At 35.1% G+C, this 27,640-nt stretch overlaps 4 protein-coding genes across 4 annotated transcripts in view; 2 read left to right on the top strand and 2 right to left on the bottom strand.

Moving 5' to 3' along the window:
* Positions 1-472: 472 nt before the first annotated feature.
* Positions 473-14,700, top strand: LOC125065487 (cytosolic carboxypeptidase-like protein 5). The gene is made up of 20 exons (XM_047673116.1): positions 473-887; positions 1,032-1,183; positions 1,364-1,489; positions 1,876-2,086; positions 3,681-3,802; positions 4,364-4,635; positions 5,459-5,555; positions 5,969-6,130; positions 7,891-8,141; positions 8,671-8,788; positions 9,446-9,529; positions 9,606-9,701; positions 10,240-10,407; positions 10,796-10,985; positions 11,139-11,277; positions 11,360-11,573; positions 12,803-12,859; positions 13,766-13,903; positions 14,395-14,458; positions 14,624-14,700. Exons 1-19 carry the CDS (start codon positions 785-787, stop codon positions 14,398-14,400), a joined length of 2,706 nt encoding a protein of 901 aa, XP_047529072.1. The 5' UTR covers positions 473-784; the 3' UTR covers positions 14,401-14,458; positions 14,624-14,700.
* Positions 14,701-16,808: 2,108 nt separating this feature from the next.
* LOC125065489 (40S ribosomal protein S14) lies at positions 16,809-17,968 on the bottom strand. Its single transcript, XM_047673118.1, has 3 exons — positions 17,886-17,968; positions 17,462-17,706; positions 16,809-17,075 (listed from the first exon to the last, which is right to left on the bottom strand). Exons 2-3 carry the CDS (start codon positions 17,696-17,698, stop codon positions 16,857-16,859), a joined length of 456 nt encoding a protein of 151 aa, XP_047529074.1. The 5' UTR covers positions 17,699-17,706; positions 17,886-17,968; the 3' UTR covers positions 16,809-16,856.
* A 559-nt stretch (positions 17,969-18,527) lies between these two features.
* LOC125065488 (GTP-binding protein SAR1b) lies at positions 18,528-21,923 on the top strand. The gene is made up of 5 exons (XM_047673117.1): positions 18,528-18,683; positions 18,986-19,035; positions 20,060-20,179; positions 20,673-20,974; positions 21,093-21,923. The coding sequence occupies exons 2-5, from the start codon at positions 18,993-18,995 to the stop codon at positions 21,207-21,209; spliced, it is 582 nt and encodes a 193-aa protein (XP_047529073.1). The 5' UTR covers positions 18,528-18,683; positions 18,986-18,992; the 3' UTR covers positions 21,210-21,923.
* A 2,420-nt stretch (positions 21,924-24,343) lies between these two features.
* LOC125065219 (histone-lysine N-methyltransferase 2C-like) overlaps positions 24,344-27,640 on the bottom strand; it is a 29,894-nt gene continuing 26,597 nt past the window's right edge. Inside the window, exons 46-51 of the mRNA XM_047672722.1 lie at positions 27,414-27,566; positions 27,149-27,287; positions 26,740-27,019; positions 26,492-26,621; positions 26,205-26,387; positions 24,344-26,125 (exon numbers count right to left, since the gene is read on the bottom strand). Coding sequence (XP_047528678.1) covers positions 26,033-26,125; positions 26,205-26,387; positions 26,492-26,621; positions 26,740-27,019; positions 27,149-27,287; positions 27,414-27,566 — 978 coding nt within the window. The 3' untranslated portion in view covers positions 24,344-26,032. The remainder of the gene's footprint in view (positions 26,126-26,204; positions 26,388-26,491; positions 26,622-26,739; positions 27,020-27,148; positions 27,288-27,413; positions 27,567-27,640) is intronic.

The raw sequence follows: 27,640 nt of genomic DNA, 5'->3' as shown, positions 1-27,640 counted from the left end.
TATAAAAAATAGATATATAGGCAATATATTTTGATGCTTTAGATCTTTAAAGTGTATGTGATTTACATTTATACATTGACGTTATAATTATTATGCTATGTTGAAAGTTTAGATAATGGTTACCGTGTACACTGTACACGTTAAATCAATAATGTTCCACTTTGTAAAGAATTTACAAAACTGTTAGCTTCAATATTTTCTCAAAATTTTTTTTCTAATGTGATCTTTTAAGTATAAATATAGTTAAATTTATTATCTCCTTTAAACTTAATTTATAACTGTAATTAGTAAATGAAAGAGATTATATAATTTTTAGCACTGGCAGTTCGCATAGCGAATCCCTTTGTCTAGAAATCAGGAATGTCACGTCGGCCATCTTGAATAAAATTTCATAATGGAAAAAAGTGATATCTAAATAAAAAGTAAATGCAACTATTTACACTCAATATCTAAATTATCCGAATATAAATTTTAGTGCATATTTTTTAAGTGCTAGTTTTTTAATTAATAAAATATAATCACTTAGACCACATAAAAAAGATCACCAATTAAAAAATATCACCAAATCAGCTGTTATCCGTCAATCGATGTCAACAAAATTACATAATTTTGTTTGGAAAAACAGTGAAGCTAATATTTTTGAGTGTCATTTTCAAATTTTTAAACATGTTTTTTGAATTTAATGCTTCCACAGTAAAATTGTTAAAGTAAATGTGTACACAGAAGCTAATCAGATTGGTGAATTTGAGTACTTTTTTTTAGAATGTAGCCAAACTACACTACTATGGATCATAATAATATAATTGAATGCGCTGGTTTTTATTTCATACATAATTTTGATTCTGGAAACCTGGGACATGTGGAACGAGTGCCTACGGAGTTCATTAGTAAGTCGATAAAATATAATTGACGGAACGTCTTATCAAGAAAAATGTCAATTTCAGATGAAATTTCACGTTTCTATTGTGTGCGTGTTTCTTGAAAGGGATTATTTACACGTTTTTACATACTGACTGATATTATTGTTTAAGCTCCATCTGTTAATCCGAAAACAAATGCAGCTGAAACCCCTGACTATGAATTCAATTTGTGGACTCGACCCGATTGCGCGGGTACTGAGTTTGAGAATGGAAACCGCACCTGGTTTTATTTTGGTATTCAAGCTAGTGAACCAAATGTACAGGTATTATTGACCATAGTATTGATAAAGATATTTTGTGCTTTATGAATGTAAAACTTTATTTCAAATACAGCTTTGTTCTTACACTATTCATATCGAGTCATTGAGTTTGACTAATTATAATACAAATAATAAATACAATTTTAATATATTATTAAATAACAAATAATTTAACAAAATTAGGTGCGGCTGAATCTTATAAACTTGAATAAACAAGGCAAGATGTACAACCAAGGGATGGCGCCTGTGACTAGAACTTTGCCAGGAAAACCACAATGGGAAAGAATAAGGGATCGTCCAGTTCATTCTGTAAGTGCATTTGTTTATCTACTTTATATATCTCCATCATACAATAAAAACATTTCTAAGATGTATAAATTGTTATTCATACAATTTCAGAAGTGAAGCTTGTGTATAATATAATAAGGCACTGAAAATTTAGTTTTTTGTTTTAAATCAATATAATTTTATAAAAAATATGTAAAAAAGACTAACGTCAATCAATTAATTTTTTTTTATAAGAAATCAAAAAATACTACAGGCTGTAATTATTTTTTTCCCAATTTATTGTTTTGAATTGTAATACACAAAAGTATATATTTATTTTTTAAGTATCCATGATTGTCTTAACATACATAACATAACATAACATGATTGTCTTAGGCATATCTAAAATAAAGTGGTTCTTGTTTCAGACGGATGACAACACTTTTACACTGAGCTTTAGATACCGTACATCAGAAAATCCAAAGGCAACAACATTCTTTGCTTTCACATATCCATATTCTTTTGCTGAACTGCAAATAGCTCTTAACTCCATTGACTTAAAAATGTTGCCATTGCCGCCGCCGCAGTCACCTGATGATATTTATTATTGCAGAGAATGTTTGATTTATTCTTTAGAAGGTATGTTAAATGATATTCTATTTATATTATCTTATTATGATATAGGTAATGTCGAGATCTCTAAATATATATTATGTATACCTTAGCAGTATATGGACGACAAACATCACTGTATATTCAATTCATCTCGACCTTGGTAGTAAAAAAAAACCCCATTAGTAAAGCTGTATGATAAAACTTTTTAGGGTTCCGTACTCACAGGGTAAAAACGGGACCCTATTACTAAGACTTTGCTGTCTGTCACCAGTATCACAAAAACCGCGATAGCTAGACAGTTGAAATTTTCACAAGTTATGTATTTCTGTTGCCAGCTATAACAACAAATACTAAAAACAAAAAAAAAATGTAAGGGGGTCCCATACAACAAAATCTACTTTTTTGCCCTTTTTGCTCTATATCAGTAAGTGGTAACAGGTAGGCACTTAAAATATTCACAAAATACTGAATTTTATGTTTAGCAATATTGAGTTAAATGCTGGCACATACAATGCACTATTTGGTTACCATAGCCCTTTATGGATACAATTTCAAATTGAGTAATCATTTTTATTACCTAAACTGCCTGAACAGTACGTAACTATGTAGGTACTAAAGTGAAAATCATAAACTAAACTGGGCGGTCCTACTACATACCTACCTATCTAGTAACCACTTACTTTTTACTACCTAATTACTTATTTCTCATGCCAAAAACCACGAAATGAGTCAAATTCTGCTTGCACGAATTGGTTACAGCCAGACTCCATGGTTACAGAGAGATATAAGGACAAGAGAGACTAAAAAAAAGTTTTTACATTTAAGAACCTTATGATGATTGCGATTCATGTGCTTAATTTGTGTATTTAATTCATCTCGTGCTCGGCGGTGAAGGTGAACATCGTGACCTGCATATGTCTAATTTCAACGGAATTCTGCCACATGTGTATCCACCAAGCCGCATTGGAGCAGCATGGTGGAATATGCTCCAATTTCTCCTCAAAAGGAGAGGAGGCCTTAGCCCAGCAGTGGGAAATTTACAGGCTGTTAAAAAAAAGGTTACAATATGAAATTTGTGTACCTTCTGTTGTGTACCTTCATTAATGCTACGGAACCCTTTGCGCGCGAGTGCGACTCGCACTTGGCCGGTTTTTTTTTATGATCTAAGTAGGTAGACTGGCTAATGGGTTACCTGATGTTCACTACCACTCACAGACTATTAGTGTCGTAAACAATATTAATCATTCCTTACATTGCGGATGTGCCACCAACTTTGGGAACTAAGATGTTATATCCCTTGTGCCTGTACTTACACTAGCTCACTCACCCTTCAAATTGAAACACAACAGTACTAAGTATTACTTTTAGCAGTAGAATATGTGACGACTAGGTGGGACCTATCCAGATGGGCTAGCACAAAGTCCTACCACCAAGTTATAATATTTCTGCAGCATATTGGAATAATCATCAAACCTTCATTTTAAGACGAGGTGTCCTTTGCGTTTCGCTATCCTATTGTGGTTGTGTGGGTAAAATTATTTCATGCAGTGCCTTTTGTCCTTAAAATCGTTTTGTTTAATACTTGACAACATAACTAAAATATGAAACTTTATTACAGGTCGGCGAGTAGATCTATTAACAATATCATCACACCACGGCATAACCACGGAGAGGGAAGACAGATTGAAGAACCTGTTCCCTGATAACCAAGAAAGACCTTTCAAGTTTCAAAACAAAAAGGTACAGCTTATACAACAATTTTATAGTTCTATCCTTTTAAAATAAAATATTGCGATGCTATTGCCTCTTGGTGTATCGGTTAACTTATAATGCTGCAGGTCTAGACTTCAAACTGCTGTTCGGGCCAATAATAGAGTTTATGAAATTATATGTAACTTGAGCTTTCTGAAGTTTTGAATTAAATATGTTAAGCCGATACATCAGAGTTTGAAGTCTATAGTCGGGTTTCGGTTCCACCGAGTTGTTCCATTTATTTATAGCTCCAATATATCTCCTGCGTAAATAATAAATGTAGACAAGACGGCTATTCATTTTCGAATATAGCCGCCTTGTCTATATTTGTAGTTAAGACATGGTTTTAGCTTTAATAATATACTAGTAATGTGAAACAATATAAAAACACATTAAGACTAACGTTAGCCGTTATAGGACATGTTATACAACAGAAACTAGCTTAAACAAACAAACAAACATATTACACCATTCACCATTGGTAATTCTCGTGTACGAGCATTACATTGGTTACACTATAAGTATTTTAATATAATGGTGTTTTTCTAGGTTATATTTGTGTCAGCTCGAGTTCACCCAGGAGAGACGCCTTCGAGTTTCGTCTTCAATGGCTTCCTCAATCTCCTCCTCATGAGGAACGATCCCATCGCGATACAATTGCGGAAGCTGTATGTGTTCAAACTGATCCCTTTCCTGAACCCCGACGGGGTGGCGAGGGGACACTACCGGACGGACACCCGGGGAGTCAACCTGAACAGGGTGTACCTTAACCCGTCGCTGACTCTCCATCCTACCGTGTACGCATCGAGGTCACTTATAAGGTATTACTAAACTTTTAACTAAGTTCGATTTCTTAATAAATGCATGGTGTCGAAACCCGTGATCTCATCGAAGCTTGATTGACCATACCAGACTTCTAGGCAATGCATGTCTCGGAGACCCTTAACATTTTTTAATTTCATAAAATATATATTTTCTACCACGTTTAAAAGTTGTTTGTAATAATGATGTTTTAGTATATAATGCTATTCAAATAGTAGGAATATTTACCTTCAACAATATCATTAAAAATGAATTTAAATGCGACGTGATATAGAGAGCTTGGATAATATTTGATATTCATTATGGATTGCAAAAAAAAAAAAAGCCAGTGATGCCAACGATATACCGGGGTTTGTTAAGAGGATGAGAAAGGAGTAAAAAAATTATATATATAAAAGTTAAAAAATGAAAATTGTTTAATTTCAACTTATATTTGAAATTATCTCTCAAACACTTTATGGGTGGTTTTTAAATGACCTCATTTTAATTATTTGAAGTTGGTCCGAGGGGGAAACTTTCGGTAGGAGTTAGCGTAACTAAAAAAGCTATGCTAAGACTTACGTAAATCTAATGTTTGTTTACCTTTATTCTTCCTTTGATTGGAATATGCCTTATATCAAAGGGTTCTACGTCTTATGTTCTTGTCAAATAATTAAATAAAACATATTAGTAATTCAACAATGAATTTTATTAATTTTTTGACATTTGTGTGTCTTTTGAACATAAATAGTACAAATAGTAATTATAATTTATGGACTCTTGTTTAATCTAGGTTTTAAACCATTTGTATTTTTTAAATTAACAATATGGATATTTTTTCAGATATTATCACTTTGGATGTGAAAAAGAGGACGATATATGCGAGGAAAGCAACAGCTTCACTGCGCGAAGTGTTCCAAATATTAGCGAAAGTGCCGAGGTAAGTGAATTTACCTTTAATATCATCATCCATTTTATTAATAACAATCCGTAAATGACTCGCTACTAGGCAAAGGCAAAGGCAAATATTTTATTTTAAAACGAGGTTTTAAGCTTGGTGCACCACTGCAGATTTAAATTTTTAAATCATAATAACGTTAAGTTTTTCTTACGGTACTTATACTATCATATTGACCGTAAGCTTAGGCTATTCTAGAGATAAAGTAAGTACGAGTTATGTAATGGCTGAATAGAGAGGGAGTTGTAAAGAAAATAATTAAAAAATAATTTCGGTATTCAGTTGTGGTGTTTAAAGGATAAGTCCTTTAACTTTAAGTCCTGGGAACGATTTTTTCCGTTACGATATGAGTACTGTGTTTGTATAACAGTAATATTACAAAAATAAATCTACAGTTGATCGAAACCAAGAAGAAGAGAAGCGTCACCTCCCCAACATACAAACGCGATAAGATCAAGACAACAAACAAATCTACCGGCGTGTTGAAACACGTCTCAGCTGATTGCTCAAAAGAGGTCCAGTCGTTGAGTAGCGAAGCTGGGAACCTCGCAGAACAGGTAACTTTGATTGTAAAATATTGGCACACGTCGCTTTCACGTCCTACATAATCAGCCAATTATTATGACATTTTGTATACATGTAAAAGAACAAATAGTACCTGACACCTTCCCCTCTGGTACAGGGTATAATTGAATGTGAAGATAGCACGAGTATATTATTTCTAAACGAATATACATATAAATTCCGAAATACGCTATATTTATGCTTTCTGGTTCGAAGGGTAAGCGAACCAGAAAATTAAAGGCAAAGCGTCATAACGTTACAGAGGCTTGTAAGGAATAGTTTATACGTCGTACAGATATGGCCACGTACACATTTTTTTACGAACTGCCTCATTGATCTTGTTGCTAATCTATACATGTATATCTTTAAATTCCGAAGCAAATCAATAAAAAAATATTTGTATTTACTACGAACGAATTATCATCGAGTATCATTAGTATCGGCTGCCCTTAAAAACGGCCGCCGTGGGGAAAAACGGTCAAGCGGACATATCTTTTAATTAATTAAGATGCGGTTATACGAATATATGAAATAATATTGTGTTTATGTAAATATAATCTAAATCGGAATTTAATGTGGAAATCGATATACTAGCGAAAGTATTGTCTAATTAAATAACCATAACACTTGTATACTTGCGTCATTCGCCTTATCAGAGAACTGTGTGTTTTAAGAGCCTGATGCTAACTTTCAGGAAAAAATATCATAGTACTAATTTTGTGAATGAGAAAATAATTATGGATAAGTCAATGTCCATATATATCAATAACAATCAATCGGTTTTGTTTATAATATACACCGAAATCAGTATTCTTATATAGTACTGCACTGTTTACCTATACCCCCTTCGTACGGGCAAGACTTATTAGATATATTAGAGGTCGTATATGGTGACTCATATTGTCGCGTGCCACGCATCTTTTTTCTCATGCAATTTGAACCAGTATTATTTATCATCTATACAACTATAGTGGTCATTTTGCTTCGTAGTTAGTTTTGCTACATAGTAAAAAATGATTTTTCAAGAGGTTGCTCGATTTCTTTTGTTTTTGTAATATTTTGTTGCTGTAGACTATGAGATAAGTGTATAATATTTTCTTGGTTGGTGTATCTCCAGTAGTTCATATAAAAAACCACCCTCAAATATGAATATTGATTTTTAAACTTCTAAAAATTAATCAAAAAATATAAAAAAATACTAAATATAGAGCTCATTGGTATATATTTTTTCGCGTTGGATTAATTTCTATATCTGTCATAACATCTCCCTTATAAGTGAAAGCAGAGATCTAAAATCACGAGTACAAGTACTGTGAGTGAAGAAGTAATATTTAAAAGGTTAAACTATGCCCAAAGGCGTCAGTGCAATTTCCTTATAATAAGTCTGCTAGACCCTTTAAAGAGTGAGTGTGTACTGAAGTACCTTAGAATGTTGATGATCGGCGAGTGAGTGACAAATTTAGAAAACTTTGAGTGGCAAGAAATCAAAAATAACTAGTCATTGTATGGCCCTTTAATTACTGATATTGCAATGCAGGCTTCTAGCTTTGTCCACAAAGAAGTTACAGGGTTTCGAAATTGCCCTGTTCGGCTTCAAAAAAGGATGTCACGGTTGTGCGAAATTTAGCAAGGGCACTACCGGCTCCCAGATATATCTATCGACTTGCAGTGGAGCAATGTCCTGAAATCGATGCTGAATATTTTCAATAATAGAGCATATCTTTGTCCATTATAGTATTTTTTATTATTTTAGGTATATGACATGAAACTCCAAGAGATGCCGTTACAAGCGAGCGAAGTTACTTCGAACGTTTCGAACTCAAATGTAGGAGATAGTTCGTCGCTACTCAACGAATCGGTTCTGAAGTCATGTCTGGGGTCCAGCGTCCACCTCAGCACGAGTGAAGAGCTGAACGTTCATGGCAATAACCCCCTGAAACCGTTGAGGGAGACGCTGAAGAATAGCATAAGTTTGCTAATGGAATCGTCATCCTTCATTACCGAGTACGTATATTTACTCAATTCTTAAACCTTACCGGTTATTTGCATCTTCGAATGTGATCGTTAAGAGAGCGAGTCACTGTTGCACCTAATCAAATCGAATTAACCGAGAACAGGACTTTAAAAGGGTCCTTTTATGCGTCAGTTATTCTGTCACTGAGCTCAATACTCTGTTCGTGTTTTGATTCGGAAGGCACAAGGAGTTTAATATCTTAGTGGTGTGAGTAATTATACAGTATTGTTATAGTACTGTTTGATCAGCCATGCGTAATACCGCTCGTAGTGCAGCAGTGATGAGGTGCCAACGAGTGAAGACGCTAATTATTATTTTATAAATTAATATGAACTGTTTTATTTCTGTCAGTCAAGTTTGTCAATAACATGTGTACTTTTAAAACTTATATTATTATAATTTGACTTTATAATAAATATCTAACTAAATATATATCAAAATAGTTAAATCACTACTGTGGAGGCCTCAGGGCAGCTGCCCCGGTTGCCCTCCCCTAAATCTGGGCCTGGGTGTCCACAGAGAGGCGGTGCGCGGTCGCGTGCGCGCGGGCTGGTGCGGCGAGTGCCGGCGGGCGGCCTCGCGCCTCGACACCACCTCGCCCGGCCTCGCCACGCTGCTGCCCGGATACTCCGCCGCGGTGCGACTACGGATACTCGCTCAGTCTTATTTACTTATATCATTCGATCGAAGCAATGATATGTTTTATAATAACTATTGCCTTATTGACTTATTTATTAGTCATTGGAATATATACCTGTTATTACTTCAGAGTCCTTCCTCCTCCGTCCTCTAGCATAGCCTTATGGCGAACGGTCAAATATAATACATAGATGCTAACTAAAGACAATGAGATTTGGACGTCGAGATCTAACAGAATTAACATTAAACACAGCTCATATTACCGTATTCCAAATACACTACAAACATTTCTTGATGAATATGTTTATTTATTAATTATTAATACAACACAATTCCACTTGAATACTTATATCCATTTTAATTTTACTTTCGAATTTCCGGAAACAGCTTCGTAGACTTTATTTTTTTCTCAAATCCATAATGAATATCACAGAGTATTCACGCTCTCGGCCAGTGATATCGCGTCAATTTGATGTCAAGTGTTATTTATTCAATTCGGTTTTTGTTCTCTTTTGGTTGGAATAGGCTATACACAGATGTGTACAGAATGTATTTTCTGATTCTATCTTGGGTCGTAAATATATTTCGTGATAATGTCACCATTAAAATTATACCCAATTGGCCCTTTAAATATTTTATGATATATTAAACACAGATGCGCCCCGAGTCCCCCACGTACCACAGCATAGAGGAGTACAGGGAGCACCAAAGACGACAAATAGATGATCAGGAGCGTAAGGTAATATCCATTACAATCACACGTCGTGTTTGTGTCGTATTCATATTTACAGTTTTTTTTTTTGTATTTGTTACAGCTGCACGACGCTGAATTTGTGGATAGTTCCGAAAGTCTCTATTTCTGTACAAATTGTTTTAAGAGATATATTATTACACAAGAGAATGAAGAAATAGTGAGTACAATACGACTAATGTTTTTTTTTCAATTAAAACTACGTTGGTAACTTTGGTTGCACCAGGTTGGTAACTTTAAGGATAAAAATTTGCATTATCGTTTAAATTTATAATATTCAAAAGTATAAAAAAGCAAGCTTTAGATAGCTTGTATTTGAGTAGGAAATTTAGGCACAAGTAGAAACAGGATGAAGAATCAAACTCCTGAAATTAGTAATTTAATATGACGAGTGTATAATGATTTCAGGTCACCTGAACGAAAACATTTTCTAACAAATAAATTCATGTAGATAGTGTTTTCTTGTAAATCGATTTTCCAAGTGACAGCTACTACGTGTGGCAAAACAACTAATCGGTGCTTCATTATAAATTTGAATCTGTAGAAAAACGTTCAGCACAATAAACTAGGAGCGATATGCGTGTCCTATAGCGGACTTATTTTGTCTCAATGCATGAGAATCTTCTGAGTTGACTAATTAGGTAACTTAGTCCAATTTAAAATAAATCGATTCCTCCATTGCTCCGCCGTCGGTGCAGAACGTGCAGGAGGGCGCGGCGCACGCGAGCACGGGCGTGTCGGCCGGCGACCACTGCTCGCTGCTCCCGCACTCGCCCGCGCACTCGCCTGCGCACTCGCCCGCGCACTCGGCCGCGCACTCGCCGGCACACTCGCCCGCCGGCAGCACAGGAGATGCCCTCGTACTGGTACTTACTGTCTTTATATGCAATTAAGGAATGATATTTCTGCAGATTATACTAGTGGACAAAATTAATTTTAATGTTATATTTTGTAACCGTTTTCTAACATTCTATAATATTTTAATCTTCTCTATAATTGTTAAGTAAACTAAGGTAACGTATTGAATAATAATTATAAGTAGGCATGTCTGAAGATTTCGTATTTCCGGGCACACTCATACGGAAACATGCCGACTTATATTTCTCGCTCAGCAGTACACTAGCATGTTAAGGGTAAACAACGATGACAATTTACAATTGAGCTGTCTACTCGTTTGTCCGCCTTCCTAATCTATTTATCTATTAACCAAATCTTTTGTAAAATTAAATCTTATAACATTTATTCCATTCCTAGCCCCCTCTCCAGCAGCCCACCCTGCCAAAGGAAGAGAAATCCAAGTCTATCTCGAACAAGCAGCCGAAGAAGAAACCCTTGCCCCCTCCCGTGCCCCCTGGGGCACCTACCGCGCCTCGCGTGCCCTACAAAGAGGTCGATTCTGGCCTCTACCTGTACATAGACTTACACGGACACGCCTCGAAAAAAGGTAGCCTGCCTCGTTTTTTTACTATTTATCTGTAACAAATACGTTCACTAAACACTTTAATCATAAAAGTTATCTGTTATTCGACATAATGATCATCTCATTCATCCACTATTTATATCGATGCCTCCAATCAACACGAGTTCGTCACGCCAGGCATATTCATGTACGGGAACCACTTCGAGGACCTCGAGAGCTGCGTCGAGTGCATGCTGCTGCCGCGCATCATGTCCCTCAACAACTTGCACTTCCACTTCTCCTCGTGCAACTTCACGGAGAGAAACATGTACCTCAAGTACGTACCTCGGCGCGACCGAGCGGCTCCCCGCGAGCCTCTCGCGCGGGCCGAGTAATGTAAGGCGTGCCGTTGTGCGCAGAGACCGGCGCGACGGCATGTCCCGCGAGGGCTCGGGCCGCGTGGCCGTGCTCAAGGCCACGGGGCTGGTGCGCTCCTACACGCTGGAGTGCAACTACAACACGGGCCGCCTCGTCAACGTGCTGCCGCCCGCCGCGCGCGACCCGCCCGCGCCCCCCGCCGCGCCGCCCGCCGCGCCGCCGCCGCCCAAGTACACGCCGCACATCTTCCAGGAGGTGAGCCACTCCGCGCCGCGCCGCAAGCGCCTTCTCTATTTTGACAACGAAGTGAACATTCTCACAGAAAACGCCCATAATATCATCATTCTGAGCCCTCAGTGTCTTCATATTATTGGGTCAGTTTCGGTACTCGGAATCTAACCAGGGTTATCCAACCGGGATACGGGATACTGATCCCGGTTGGATAACCCTGACAACATTTAGGAAAAAAATAGTTTACGTTTTGTTATTTTAAAGTAATAGTTTACACATTGTCATATACATGTTTACTTTGAATTCCTTCTTTAGTTTAACTTAAAGCTACAGCTGTCAGTAGTAATTGTTACTATTTTCTGTCTTGTTACCTCTGCAAAACACGTATAAACAGAAACCGAAATTAATAACCGTGTTTTTGAATCCCGTCCAGAAGAGACAGATAACACTTATAAAGCTGGAACTGTCCAAATCTTCCGGGACCGTAGTGCATCGTGTTCGTAATTGTTGTAAGCGTATAACATCGATGGACAAGAGATAATAGCTAACAATGCTTATCAAATTTAGCTACTTGTTAATTTTCCAGTACATTTTTTTAGGGAACATCTAGGTAAATAGGAAGATAGACGGAATCGAAGTATGAGTGCCGTATTCATACCTTTATTATTATTTTATTGATTTTATTCAATTGAATTTCGTCGTTCTGATGGAAGGCGTTGAGACCCTCGCGTCCTTATTCAAAAGAATATACCACACGTCAGTCTGCAGTACCAAACGAGTGCTTTCGTTGACAGACTCACGTAAAGGCGGCGTACTTCCTCCTACCTTCTCGATCATACGGAGAAGACAATCAAAATGTTCTTTGGAACCCATGAGTTTTAGCCTAGTAATAATTAGTTGTGTAATGGTGGAAGAAGTACGAATAGGTATAATTCGGAGTAATACCGAAGTTTGGGATGATAATGAACACTGGTGGAACTTTCTCCACGTGAACATATTGAGTATGACTGCTTTTCAGGTTCTGTAGGTAGGGTAATATTTAGAGGTAAAAAAGTTTTAAAGAGATTTCGTACTAAATCGTAAAATTTAAAGTGGATTAGTTTTCGATTATCATTTGCCGATTTCTCGACTAAAAAATCTGGATGAACTTTAGCAAATAAGATTAGTAAACAAACACGTTAAAATAGTTGTTGATGTAGAACTCATAACACTAACTAATTAAGGAAATCTCAGAAGACCTATCACCATTGCAGGTAAGACACTATCGCGCTAAGAATATGGAGTTTTTCGAAGAGATAGATCCACTGAAGGTTTGTCCGTTATGTATAGCATTAGTTAATATGGTAACAATAGAAATTATATTTTTACTATTTATGAATACCTAGATTGTATAGAAGATTTAATTTCAAGAGCTTCTTTTTGCCTACTTCACATTATCTCTTCAAAATTCTCCAAATGTAAAAACACTCACCGCTGCATTGTTAGCACTCATATCTATATCTAAAGCCGTGTTAACACACTCGCATTCGCCGCTCTCATGGAATAGCGTCAAGGTGTAATAGACATCTGGCATTTTTCCTTCAAATAAAATTTAAAAAGTGATTGCATGACGCGGCGGCGATTAGTGATTAATACTGAACATGATTTATGTACAAAATAAAATGGGTATCAACGTCCCGGTAGTCCACCGGCTCGTCTAGGTTGGTACCACCCACTCGACAGGTATTCTGCCGCCAAACAGCAATATTTTGTATTGTTTTGTTCCGGCTTGAAAGATGATGCCAGTGTAACTACTGGCATAAGGGCTTCTTTTAGTAGTTACGCCGCAATAACATCTTAGTTCCCAAGATTGGCGATGTAAGAATGGTTAATATTTCTAACTGTGCCAAAATTATGAGCCATGGTTGTGACCACTTACTATCAGGTGGTCCATTCGTCCGTACGCCTTCCTATTAAATAAAAATCTTTTGCTTCGTTTCTTACTATTTATGGTAAATCTGGTAGAAAAATATTGATTCAAATTTCAATTACTTTCATTGCGAGGCTACTTAAAAGGAAGACTTGGGTGCAAAGTGTATATAAAAAAATTATTAGTTACAGCTTTTTTATATATAAGTAGGTAAATAAACAGAGTATGCTGTCTTCGAAGCCACCAGCGGTAATGTAAAAAAATTTTTCGTCAGCATTCAAATAATGAATCTGTTCTGGTCGCACAGGTGGGGCGATCCCTCGGCGCGTCGATCCTGGATCTAACGGGACAACACCCCAACTCGCGCATCCCGTGCTCCGAGCACCGCAACCTGTCCGCCGTGCGCGACTGGCTGCGCGCGCACACGCGCACGCTGCGCCCGCAGGTACGTACGGGTCACACACGCGCGCACGTGCCCGATGTAGCACAATACCCACTCCACTCTTAGCCGTACACATTTTAATGTATCTATCAAATTACATATAACTATTATAATAGTTACATATAATACAGTGTCGTTTTTGAGAACATATATTATTGGTGGTTAAGTATTGCGTTACTTGCGCTGAGCTTAAAATTTGATGGTTTTACCGCACTTTAAAATTAATCTGTTATATATAATTATTATTAACATTTTGCACGAGCTGCCATGATGCACGCTAAGATTATGGGGGTAATTTAAATATTCTGAATGATACAGTAAATATCATACTTATATAATTATTTTGCATATGTTTTCCTTATTTAGTAACTATTATCTTTTATTGTATAATTTCAAATATTTACTTCGTTTACGTTTTTGTTCATACTAATCATTTTTAATATTTTCGTTTTAATTTACTTGTGTTCTTAACTAAAAATCTCTTTGGTTTTCAGTGCTAAGTCACTCCCAAAACTTCTATATAAAAATCAATCACCAGCCTAATACAAAATATTTTGGGTAAGGAACTAATTAGAGTGAAATGTGTTGTTTCGACTCGTGAAAATAACGCCACGCTTATCATTTACTAAAACATATGCTGTTAAAATTACTCACCTTAGTTAACAATCATATCATATTTATACCGTTTAGGATTAACATCATATATTTTTTCGTCGATTTCAGTTGACAACCTCTCGATTACGACCGAAAACGTCGTCACCCTCACGAATGCCGCTCTTCGCGCGCTCCAAAGCCAAGGTGACGGACGAAAGGAAGGAGAACGCGTTCGTCGCAGCCAAATCGGACTCCGAACGAAAACGAAGCCCACCGGTGCTCGCGCAGCGCTCCGGCCACGAACTGATCAACTCGAATATGAAATTTGCCAAGAAAAACGATCCCGTCAAGACCTCGTCGCGCACCCGATACCTCGCCGAAAACGAGCCGAAGCCGAAGACGCTGTCGACCAAGCGGCGGAACATACTCGCCATTCGCAAGCCGAACGCGAGCAAGACGCAGACGGGCGGCGTCGTCAAGGCCAAGTGCAGCCGCCGCGCCGCCGACGACGCCGACAGCGCCAAGCTGTGCAAGCGCAGCTACTCGCGCACGCTGCGCCGCCGCGGCGCCGCCTCCACCTCCGAGGAGGACTTCGTGACGCCCTCGCCCTCGCGCCTCAAGAAGATCCGCCTCAAGACGGGCTTGTAGCGCACGAGCGGCCCTCTCTGAACGTGCTCACCTCGGCTGCTGCTGTATAAAATTGTTCAATATCCTCATAGTCCAACGACGCTCCCGGTGGTTAAACGAGCATCCGAGTCGACGGTTATTATATATTTCCTTTCTTGTTTTCTTGAAATATGGACAAAACTTTGTAATTTTTTTTTCTCACAAGACGGTTAAATTCGTTGGTTTTTAGAAATATTTTTATTTGAATATAACCTATAAATAATCATACTTTTGTATTATATTCATATTAATACAATAATTTTTAATTCAAAGAATAGGATTATTTCAATTATTTTTTAGATTTTGTCCTTACACTAATTGTCATATGAACATTTGGAAAGGTATATTAATTAGAATCGTCTTTCTGTTACTTAATATTTGAATATAGGTTTTCCACCGACATGACCTTGAATCTTTTTTACAAATAAAATAATACACTTAATTCAGCAAAGATCAAGATCTCGATATAAGAAAGCTTCGATAAGTTTTTTTATACTCAAATAAATGTAAACTTGATTAGCTGAAATACTGTAATAAATTATGTAAATTGCTAGATTAGTTAGCTCCTGGAGCAAATTAAGAGCATACTGAATGATCTCATTATGATTTTTATTGCTTTAATTACAAATTATCTGTAATAATTCAAACATAACAATAACGATAAAACCGTACCTATACGAAAAGACACTGGGTTTCGAGTTTATTGCATATTTATTAACAAAATAAAAACAAATTTATTATGTATATTACTTAGAAATAAGATAGTAATTATTATCAATGTGTACCTACAGTGACAATGAAGTCTATTTCATAAATTACAAATATTTGGAGCCAGGTCACATTGGAATATTATGAATTCATTTAAGGACAAGCTCTGTGTAAGAGTATGCAGTGGTGCATGTTATATTGAAGTTGTTATAGCCAACCATAAATGTGCAATAATAATAATGTAGTTGTAAACATATTTTTTTTCTAAACTTTGTGTTGTTTATAATATGTACTAAAATTAAAGTTGTGTGTAAAATAAATTGTAATATCATAGAAAAATTAGTATGTATTTAAATAGTAACTATTTATCTGAAATATTAATATATTAATAAATAACATTTAATGTTATTATTATATTTTTTATTTCACTTTAAAGAACTGATTTAAAAAAAATCTTAATACCTAAATTAGTGTTCTTGTTGTATGAAGTAACATTTGCAAGTAGTTTGAAATTACTACAATACATTTATTCCTTATAAAATACCAAGAAATTAATTAATGGTAAGCATACATCAATGTGGAGCGGAGACAAAAAGAGCATATTTTTTTTAAATTAGAAGTGAAAGAATATTCCTCTTTTCTTTTAAATGTGATGTTTGGGTAATTTTTGTGTTTATTAAAGTGATTCAATTATTTTAGTAATAAAGATACTGCGATTGTATTCTTATTACAACAATGCATATAGGTGAGTTGTTAGATTATGTGGTAGATACAGTCACCGTTAGTTGTATTTCATCTATTAATTTCCCATTATGAACTTTCAGATTTCAAGTACCAATTGATAAAGGAACTTCTCAGGAATCATTAATTACTGTGAGTTATTAGTTATCTAAGTTTGGCATTTATGATACTTTAATTATATATAAATAAAACACACATAGACCGTAAACCTTTTATATTTCAGTCCACAGTTGCTTAAACTAAAAAATTACAGCCTGCGTCCACGTCTACCACCCTTCCTGCGTGTTGAGTCTGACGGTACAGGTGTGACATCCTCAATGCGGCCAATCTTCATGTTAGAACGAGCCAGGGCACGGAGTGCTGACTGAGCACCAGGTCCTGGGGTCTTAGTTTTGTTACCACCAGTTGCTCGGAGTTTGATGTGCAGGGCTGTGATACCAAGTGTCTTGCACTTCTCAGCTACATCCTAAATATATAAAAATTATAATAAACCAAGGGTATTCTAAAAAAATTGAATTTTAATTCTTTTAACAGTTAATTCTTCTAATTATTGTCCTAATGTAAATCCTGTCTTAACTTTAACGTTTAGTACCTAAAAACAATACCTGCTTAAATTTTTAATTTGGTTTTATATTTTCTAAGATAGTAAAAAAATTAAATAAATTGAATTATTTATAATAACAAATAATTTACAACATAATTGAAATGGTATTCCCTAAGGATTATTGAAAATATTTATGAACATATCAATAGATACAACATTTTAATACATTAACATTTAGCTAACAATTTTGGTTAAAGTTGAGGTTAGAAAGAAAACAACATTTGTTTTTTAAACAAAAATTAACAAACCTGAGCGGCTAACATAGCGGCGTAAGGAGAAGCTTCATCACGATCAGCCTTAACCTTCATGCCTCCTGTTACTCTGGCGATGGTTTCCCTGCCAGACAAGTCGGTAACATGGACGAAAGTGTCATTGAAAGAAGCGAAAATGTGAGCTACTCCAAAAACAGTTTCTCCAACCAAATGTTGAGGGCCAAGAGTCACTTGCACCTCCTCTTTCGCAACTTTGTTTTTCCTTGGTGCCATGGTTTAGCCTGCAAGTAACAACACTTCTATAGCACTTTTATAACCTTTAAAAATCTTAGCCATCCGCACACTGATTATTCCACAGTATTGTACACGTATTTTAAAAGAAGTAATTTACTATTTTATAGCAATATTCCATTAATATTTTGGTATTTTACGAACTTAAAACATAAAAATTGTCGGATACCTTAGGCTTTGAAAGCTGTCAAAACTAGAAAGACTTCCGTCAAACGGTGTTTCCATAAAGTGTATGTGAATTGTTTACGTCAAATAAAATTATTACACATATTATTTAAGAAACCCAACACTCATATTCGAAATAATATTTTATTTAGATTTGTTCCTTATCTTATTTGATGCTTTTTCAAATTGTATTACAGTTAATAATGATTTTAAAAGATGATATAAAAGAACCTTAATTTAAATTTATAAATTTTTTAACATAAAAAAAAATTGTTTCATTTGAGAAATGCGTTTAAAAAAGCTACTGGTATTCATAATTCAAGATAACTTTATTAAAAAATATAAAAAACAAACTGAAACAAACAAAATGTCGTTTTTATATAATACCTAATCGTCAAAAACTATAACAGATTTTTTAAATGTTGCTTTGGTATCGTCTTCGTATTTTATCATTTTTTATTATTAATTATGTTTTAAATCAATAATAATTTCAAAATATTAAGTTATTTTTTCTCAAAAGTTTAGATAACGAAATTTATTGCATATTTTAAATAATTTGGTATTCAATTTATACTATAATGTAAAAAAAAATACCCCTATAATGTGACAACTAAACTGAGTAACTTCCGGAAATAGTGTAGTGTACGTCATTGCCAACAGATTGATATTTCATCGTAATCGTATTCAACTATATAAGCTTTGAGAATATCGTCGGTTTTAGCGACGAAACATATTGTAAATAAGCGCGAAACATTGTGATAAACTTTCTTTAGTGTTAGTTAATCTAGTACAATTTTAATAAGTGAGTATTTCATTTTGGTATCAAAGGCTAGATAGATTTTATTGGAAGTTTCAACTACGCAAATGACGTCCTGTCATTCATATTACTCAATTCATTATCGCAATACTGGAATTTGCGATGGACTTAAATTATTATGACTGCATCTTACATTAAAGAAATTCTTTTATGTATAAATTCATTCTTCAAAGCTTAAATGTTCTCCATAATTACAGGATTTGCAAGTCATGATTAATATGAATATTCTTTGTGCAGAAGCATACGATGTTTTGAATTAAACATTTTTTTCTATATAATTATTTCAGATTCAAAATGTTTATTTGGGATTGGTTTACTGGTGTTTTGGGATTCTTGGGTAAGTTATAATGACTTTCTTCTAATGTTTAAATAATATGTAAATATGACACAAGACATAGCTTTTTATGAACAATATTAAAATATAACAATTATTAGAAACCATAATAACTACAAAAAATTGTTATTTCTTAACATCTGAAATCTACTGCTATCAATAATTATATTATGCAAAGTTCTACTATTATAGAACAAAGTTGTATAATAAACACTTTCACACATTTAATTTATTCTTAATAAATGTCGTAACAATGTGCTCGAATGTACAATTGACAATCTTAAATAATAATATTAAAAAAAAAAGATATATTAGGTTGAGATATCAGTGACGTTATTTATATCACTAGTATATTATCATTGTGCCAGATACAGAAGCATTCAGAAATAACTTTGTTTCTCATGGTTAAATCTAAAATTAGAGTAATTTATTGTTATTATGAACTAATATTTAGCTGTATTTATATATTTTATCTTATTTGGTTAAGTTATATTATTAAAGTACTGTTATATTTGTTCACTTGAACAAGTAAAGTCGTCAAGATCTATAAGTATTGATGAAATAAAAAATTAAGATCAACATATAACTACTATAATATGTAGTGAATATAATATAGGCTAAAGAAAATGAAATGTCAATTCTTAAACCAATATTTATCCAATTGTTGGGTATTATTATACATTATTAATAAATAAGATATAAATTTTCAATGTCTATCGATAGTGAAATTTAACATGTAACCTTTAAAGAGTGAATTACCATATATATCAGTGGGCTGGTACTAAAAGGGCCAATATCAGTAATTCTTACTAATAGTAATCAGAATATTGGTTACTTTATATTACATATGACATTTTGTACAATAGAAAATGGCAAAATATGGTTTAAATTGAATTAAAGATGTACTTTCGTCTTTTTAGCATCAGGCTACAAATATATTTAATTATGTAATAAATTATATACAAACCACAGAGTGTGTCATATTTTAATCTTATATAAACAATAATTCACATTATAATTTTAATAGGTTTGTATAAGAAATCTGGAAAATTATTGTTCCTGGGACTGGACAATGCCGGAAAGACCACATTACTGCACATGCTGAAGGATGATAGATTAGCGCAACATGTACCTACATTGCATCCCAGTAAGATTTTCTTACTATTTTAGATAATATATTAATTTTAATTAATTTTAAATACTTTTCAATGCAAATTTGTACTTTATCATTTTCAATATATGACATACGTAAACTTGTTTGTTTGAGATAGTGATTGTCATTGTGATCTATATAATATGAACATATAATACACAAGCCACATCAATGTAGGTCAAAAGTAAAGGAAGTAGGTCAGTGTATATAAAGATTTAAAAGAAGTCTGATGATTTAAGAGCATATACTCTATCAATTTACCAGGCATATTCATTTTAATCAAATTTTGTTGTAAAAATTAAATGGATTTGATGTTGATAAAATAATATTCTATAATTTTAGTAATGAGAAAGAAAATAATAATTGTTACCCAATGTTTTCAAACAACATATATACATATAAATAAAAACAAACTTTATAATGATATAGAGAATTAGAATGTGTATGATTTTAATCTAAGATAGTAAAATGTTAATGTGACCCACAGCATCGGAAGAGCTCTCGATAGGCAGTATGCGGTTCACGACATTCGACCTGGGCGGGCATCAACAGGCACGGCGCGTGTGGCGCGACTACTTCCCCGCCGTGGACGCGATCGTGTTCCTGGTAGACGCATGCGACCGCGTGCGCCTGCCCGAGTCCAAGAAGGAGCTGGACTCGCTGCTGACGGACGAGACGCTCAGCAATTGCCCCGTGCTCATCCTCGGAAACAAGATCGACAAACCCGGCGCAGCTAGTGAGGACGAGCTGCGGCAGTTCTTCAATCTCTACCAGCAGACCACCGGAAAGGTGATTACGCATACTATGCCAATGTCTCTATAAATGTAATTAAAGAATTGCAGGCAATTCTTAAAAAGTAAATTTACTTACATTATATATTATAGCATTTATTTTAATGTGATTTCAGGGCAAGGTGTCACGATCCGAGCTACCTGGTCGGCCGTTAGAACTATTCATGTGCTCGGTGCTGAAGCGCCAGGGCTACGGCGAGGGCTTCCGCTGGCTGGCGCAGTACATCGACTGAGCGCCTTTACACGCTCCGGCTCGCTTATATCCGTACGCTTTTCGTCACTACTCCCCCACGTAGCCTTCTTGTTTAATTAAGGCTTGCCTTATATGATGAGTCCAATGTTGTGTCAAGACATTGCTCTAAAATCATTTTTAATTTTTAAAGGTTTTATATTCCTATAGCTTTAAAAGTAACTACTTCCTGTAAACTCTGTTTAAGAAGAAGCTCTTTAAACTTTACTAGACATTTTTAACTAAAAACATGTTAATTTGAGGAACACTCATGATGACCAACATTGGCCTCAATATAAGTGGCCTCTTATACAAATGCTCTCAATTTTATTAAGTAACTGACAGAGCATTAATATTATTTATATTTTTATAGTATTTTTAGTGCCCAATTTTAAAGGAACATTAGTGATTTATCCCTAGTGACAACCACTAGCCTACATTTAATTTGTGTATGGAATTGCTCTCGTGTGTAAGCAGCCGATATCTCGCTCACTAGTAATGGAATATTATTGGCTCTGATTTCTATTATATCATAAAATAAACCGTTAACAATGAAATATCTCTAAATAGTTGATTTTCATGCAGGGATTTGAGATTAAAAGGAAACAGACATTTAATACAAGTTGCTATGGTGGTGGTGATGGGTGTTAATAAGGTGTAAGCAGACGAAGTGTTAATAATTTTCAAGTTGAAAACACAAATAAAAGTTTTCAAAATGTGTAATTGTTTTTATTTCGTAATTGAAACAGTCATATAAAATTTTAGTTTCTTTTGCATTATTTTTGCATTCGTTTTGTGGAGCATAAGCATTAATAATAATAATCTTTATTTTTCTCAAAAGGTTCCCCATTTACAAAATTTACTACATTCATTTGTTGAAAATTGCCATTTAAACTATAAAAACTACAGTAACATTACATGCGATGTACTTACGAACCATATTATAGTACAAAAATAATGATAATGACTTTTCTATACTGCGAGCCAGGCGTTACTAGTCAGCGAGCTAAAATATTAAAGCAATTTTTAAAAAAACTTCAATTCAAATAGCTTTCGTTTTATCATTGTGAGACGCTTTTCAGTTGTCTGGCAGATGGTTAAACTGAATTTGTGTTATGAACACCATGTAATCTGAGAAAAGGACTATATAAAATTGTTTTTTTTATTATAGATATTTTCAGAGGAAATATCTTTTTCACTATGTTATCCTGTATTAAATAATGCTAGAGAAATATTAATACTTAATTTCAGACTTTAAACATAAACAAATATACTTATTTTCCAATTAAAAAAATCACCAACGTTTATTGGTTTGTAAAACCTTTTAAGTTGTTTGGCCAACATATATAAAATTATATTTAGTTTTTGTAGGTTATTTTCTTCTTATATTTATCCTTATGATAATAGTAAATTTTACTATTTTTTCTGTACAGTTTTGAATGTCAGTGTATAACTTTGTCAATAATTATTCATTTTTTCTATATTTATTTTATTTTCATTCCATTTATTGAGTAATAATATGCTGTTACTTTGATAGTGCTCATTGTGTTGTATATTTGTAAAAGCGACATAACAATTATATTTTTGTAAATTACTTGTACTATTGTTTGGTTAATACAAAATTTTATTCCATGAGTTAACATAACGGCTTGTCTATGAATGTGCCCAATGTGTTAAAATGACTTTTTGTTATATAAAATGTATGTATGTGGTGCACAAAGGATTGTTTAATTATTGTTTGATTATCGAATATTAGTTGTCTTTCAAATAATATTTATAAAATTATTTATTGATATAATAGGCCTGAAATATGTATGAAATAAAATTGGTTAAAAAGTTTTGTTTAGACGAGCCGTTTCTGTGCTGCATAAAGGTTTGCTTTCTTCAGTATAACTTTGATTCTTGGTAAATAATTTGCAGTAAGTCCAAAAAGTTTGTAATAAAATTTATATGGAACAAAAACGTGTTTTTATAATTCTCTACATCCAGATATATTATGTTTTATAACTTTATTACTCTTAGTCTCAATGATAATTAATTTATCGAAATGTTACGTTTTATTTGTAAAAATAAAATAACCTGGCGGTCAAAATCAGTGCATATTAATAAAATATGAATAACAATTGATAAGAACTTATCCATCTGCCAACAGTGCGCAATACCTGTAACAGGCTTTTACTTCTGAATACAGATTGCATGTCTATAAATCTATTCACTCACAAAGGCGGTCCTAAGTAATCGACGTGAATTAGTATGAGTGAAGCTTGCTTACAAAGAATCTTAGTGTGCGTGAGATGACTAATATTAGTATAAAGACAAAATAAATAAGAACTAATTGATTTTTTTACTGGATTGTATTTTTTAATACACGCCGATAATTTAAGGTCTCATGCCTTCGAGAGTGATTCCTTGATTTGCAATTTGGTTATTTAAAATGTTTCAATCACTAATTTCTTGAATTATGAAGACTAACATTGACAGGCGTTTCCCCTAACGTAGTCAAGTAAATTTTCTTTACAGTCTACACTTTGTTTAAAACTAGAAAGTTTTAGCATTCAATGAAATTTACATGGTTGTGATATCATACTTTAACAACAGAAGCTTATTGCTCAGCATCAAACCCTGTAACAATAACATCTAAAGGCATCTTGGACCCCTTCTTTTCGTCGTGTTTATAAATGATCTAATTTAAATAGTCCCACTCTTTATGATGGGGATGACCTAAAATATTTGACTGTTGGAAGTTTCAACGATTTTATAGTTTTAAAATGCTGTCGTTCCATTCGAATTTCGAATCTAAGTTTAATAAAATTTGTTATTATAGCTTAGACTGTCAAACGGTAACGGAAAACTATGTCGTCGTCTATTTATTTTAATGAACAATTAAGTGGGCTAAATTAATAAAGTAAATTCACTGCACTTGTCAAAGGCAGTTTATTTCCAGAGCTAAAGAAACTATACATCCATTTTTCTGAGCGAAGAGCTGAACTATGCAAGTGTTTTAAAAAAAATAAACACATCCTGGAATTAATTACTTCTCTATTCATTGTAAGAGGTTGTATATGTTAACTCTAAAGTAAAATAAAAACACAAAATATGAAATAAAATGCTTTATGTTACTTATAAATTTTAATGAAAGAAAATAATGGGATAAAAATATTAAGTATAGAATATTTCTAAAAGATATAATTTCACTAGCACTCAAAAATATGTCTAGTGAATCAATAGTCAGTTCTATTAATGTGTAAACGAATGGGAATGCTTTTAAATAAATAAGTTGATGGGAAAGCGACGTAATATCACTTCAACAGCTTACAAAACATAAAACTAGTACATGATTATCAATTAAAATGATTCACTAAAACCTGCAGCAGAGTCGGTATTATTTACAATTGGTACTGACTTGATATTGCACATTAAAACTTATAATTACTAATTGCGTGAGAAAACGTTACAAGATGGCAACCTGGGCGTACATTAGATAATAATCTACCTTCAATAGGTTTCGTGTTCGCCATATGATTTCATTGCTTATACGAGATTGATTATAATAAAATTATATTTGTATTATTAAATTTGTTCTAAAAACGATTCGAGAATTTCAAAATGTTATGGTATTATACATATAATGAATAAATAATATTTCCCGGCGCTCACGATCCTAACCCAGACTGCACTAGCAATCAATCCTTTACCCTTGTCTCACTAATTCCTTATAGCCTACATCTGACCATTTACATTACAGTTTATGAATGATACACACAATTCAACTAGACATTTCCAAAATCGTCAAGATCATTCAAAATATTTTTCACATTTCGGTTCCATAAATGTTACATCCATTATTCTATCTATAAATCGCGCTTAGATTTACTAGTCGAAAACGTTACGCTTCACCTAGTCCTGCGAATATGTGAGAGGGATCTGCAGTGTTTTGCTCCATGAGATTCTGATCTGAATTAGCATTTTAAGCAGAAAATTAAATAAAAATTCTGTAATTTTAATTGAAAACGAGAAATCACGAGTTTTACGAACTAGTAAACAGTGATGGACGCAGAAGTACGTCACGTAAACACTCATACAAAACTGGTCAGGCACGATGTGGCATTATGTATTAAACAGCTAATAACACGTGCTATGCGATACTAAATGCAGACTTGTCTATTTGGTAACTTAACCTAAGTCATACTATTACACCGCTGTTGAGATTATCAAAGGTATAACAAAATATATTTTTTTATAAATTATTAATTTGATAATATAGTGAAAACATCGATATCAGTGCGAAATCTAAGATGAAATACAATACACCATTTACAAAAACATATACAATTTTACATAATTAATTGTGAAAATATAAAAATTGATACCAACGAGTAAATAAACTTTAGCGATTAACAAATTACGAGATAATAATATGTCAAAGAAATAAAGCAGCTATAAAGAACATTCATAGAATATGTCGAAATTAAATTAAATCTAAGCCTACGTATACTTCCGGACCATTCACATCTAAAACATTAAAATTCAATAACAACAATGATTTTATATCAATCAATATACTATGTACAAAGCGTTCCGCACGTTTTAATATTCGACGGTCGAACTACAAAATTGCCGTAAAACGAGCGTTATCTGTAAAATTCTGTCGATATTGTCTTATTTATAGTTAAGATCACACATCAGCTTAAAAAAGAGGAATCCATTGCTTTGAAAATATTCTATTGCTAGGATTGTAAAATCACTTTGGTACCTACAACTATTACAATCATAGCCTTTTAATGGAATCTATCCACTCGAGAAGACGCTCGTCCATCTCTCGAGGACTCAGTTCATCCACTTGCGGCAGTTGGGCGCCCCGCACATGCACATGATCTTATGTGCGTCGTCTTCTATGTCGAACTTGTAATCGTATGCCAGCTGTAAAATGATATAATATTAATGAATATGACTACTCGGGGGCAACTGAATACGGGTACGTCGGTAACGACGTCGTCACCTCCTCCCCCCGCGCGATGCGGCGCTTGGCGAAGATGATGATGCGCACGTGGCGGTCCACCTCCACGGTCTCGGCCACGCAGTTGGGCTGGCACGAGTGGTTGATGTAGCGCGCCAGGCCGCCGCTTAGCGTCGCGTCCACCACGCGCCGCTCGTCCAGCCGGAACATGTAGATGCCGCGGTTCTGCGAAGCGACGACTCTTTAGCGCGGGAAGCGATACTCGGTGCGGTTAAGCGAGACGTAATATAATCGTATGAATATATGATAGTTTAAGACCGATCGATTACCTTAGCTTCGTATTGTTTCTCACGAATCTCAGACAGTTCCGAACGAATGATTTCGCCGATGTATTCTATGACCATCGTGTGTTTTTCCAAGTCTCGTGCAGCATATAGACCCAATCCCTGAATTTTGGATCTGCAATATGAAAATTTTACGACGGTTATATCGCGAGGGCAGCTAAAACAACAGTAGTCGATATCAACACGACCGATTATAAGATGTATAAAAAAGGAAAGTAGACATCAAAATGTACCTTGCGAGGTAGACGTTGTTGCGCCACTCGAGCTTCATCTTCTTGTACTGGCTGCTCTTGGTGTGCACGAACTGCTTGGAGTAGGGGCAGGCGGGGTGCGCGGCGTGCTCCAGCGCGGGCGGCGCGGGCGGCGCGGGCAGCAGCGAGCGCGCGGGCCGGCGCCACACGCGCGCGCACCGCGCCTCGCAGCGCGCGCAGCCCGACGGGTTCACGGCCAGCCCGCCCTCCAGCAGCGCCGAGCGCCCGAACTTGAAGCGGTAGTCGGTCAGTGTTTCGATGCCTGCGGTGCGATGCGAACGGTCCTTACATTGCTCGTTTAGTTCATTTTTACACATACCTAATTTACATTTAGACATAAAAGTCGTTAAGAGGATTTACGAAAGTTTGTATTAAATTAATTCAATCGAACCCGGCAAACTTTCAAGAACTCGAACGACGGCCGGTTCGGTTAGTCCGAAGAGGTCCTCTCCGGTGACGTAGTTGGGCCACAGCTTTAAAACCCCCTCCTCGCCCCTTCCTTCTCGTAGAGCGGCTACGGCATCTAGTACCTAAAGGGAAGATGGTTTGTATGTAAACATTGGATTAATACAAGCGTGTGAGGTAAGCGTAGTTTTCATAGTATATATAAAGATTATATAGGTATAGGATCGCGTATGTTAAGAGGCGGTACGCACAGCGGCCCAGGCGGCGCGCGGCGTGGGCGCGCTCATCTCCTGGCGCTCGTCCTGCGCGCGCACGTGGAAGCGCGGGCGGCCCTCCTCCTCAGAAATCCAGCAAACGTAGCGGCAGCGGCTGTTGGCTCGCCGCATTGACCAGTAAAACCGCACCTGAGAAGATTGGGGTTTGAACACGCTTCTTAAATTATAAACACACACGATATCATTTTGAAATAATATTACAT

The sequence above is a fragment of the Vanessa atalanta genome, chromosome 7 (assembly GCF_905147765.1).
Source record: "Vanessa atalanta chromosome 7, ilVanAtal1.2, whole genome shotgun sequence".
NCBI classification, from domain to species: domain Eukaryota; kingdom Metazoa; phylum Arthropoda; class Insecta; order Lepidoptera; family Nymphalidae; genus Vanessa; species Vanessa atalanta.
This window is presented reverse-complemented; position numbering and strand designations above follow the sequence as displayed.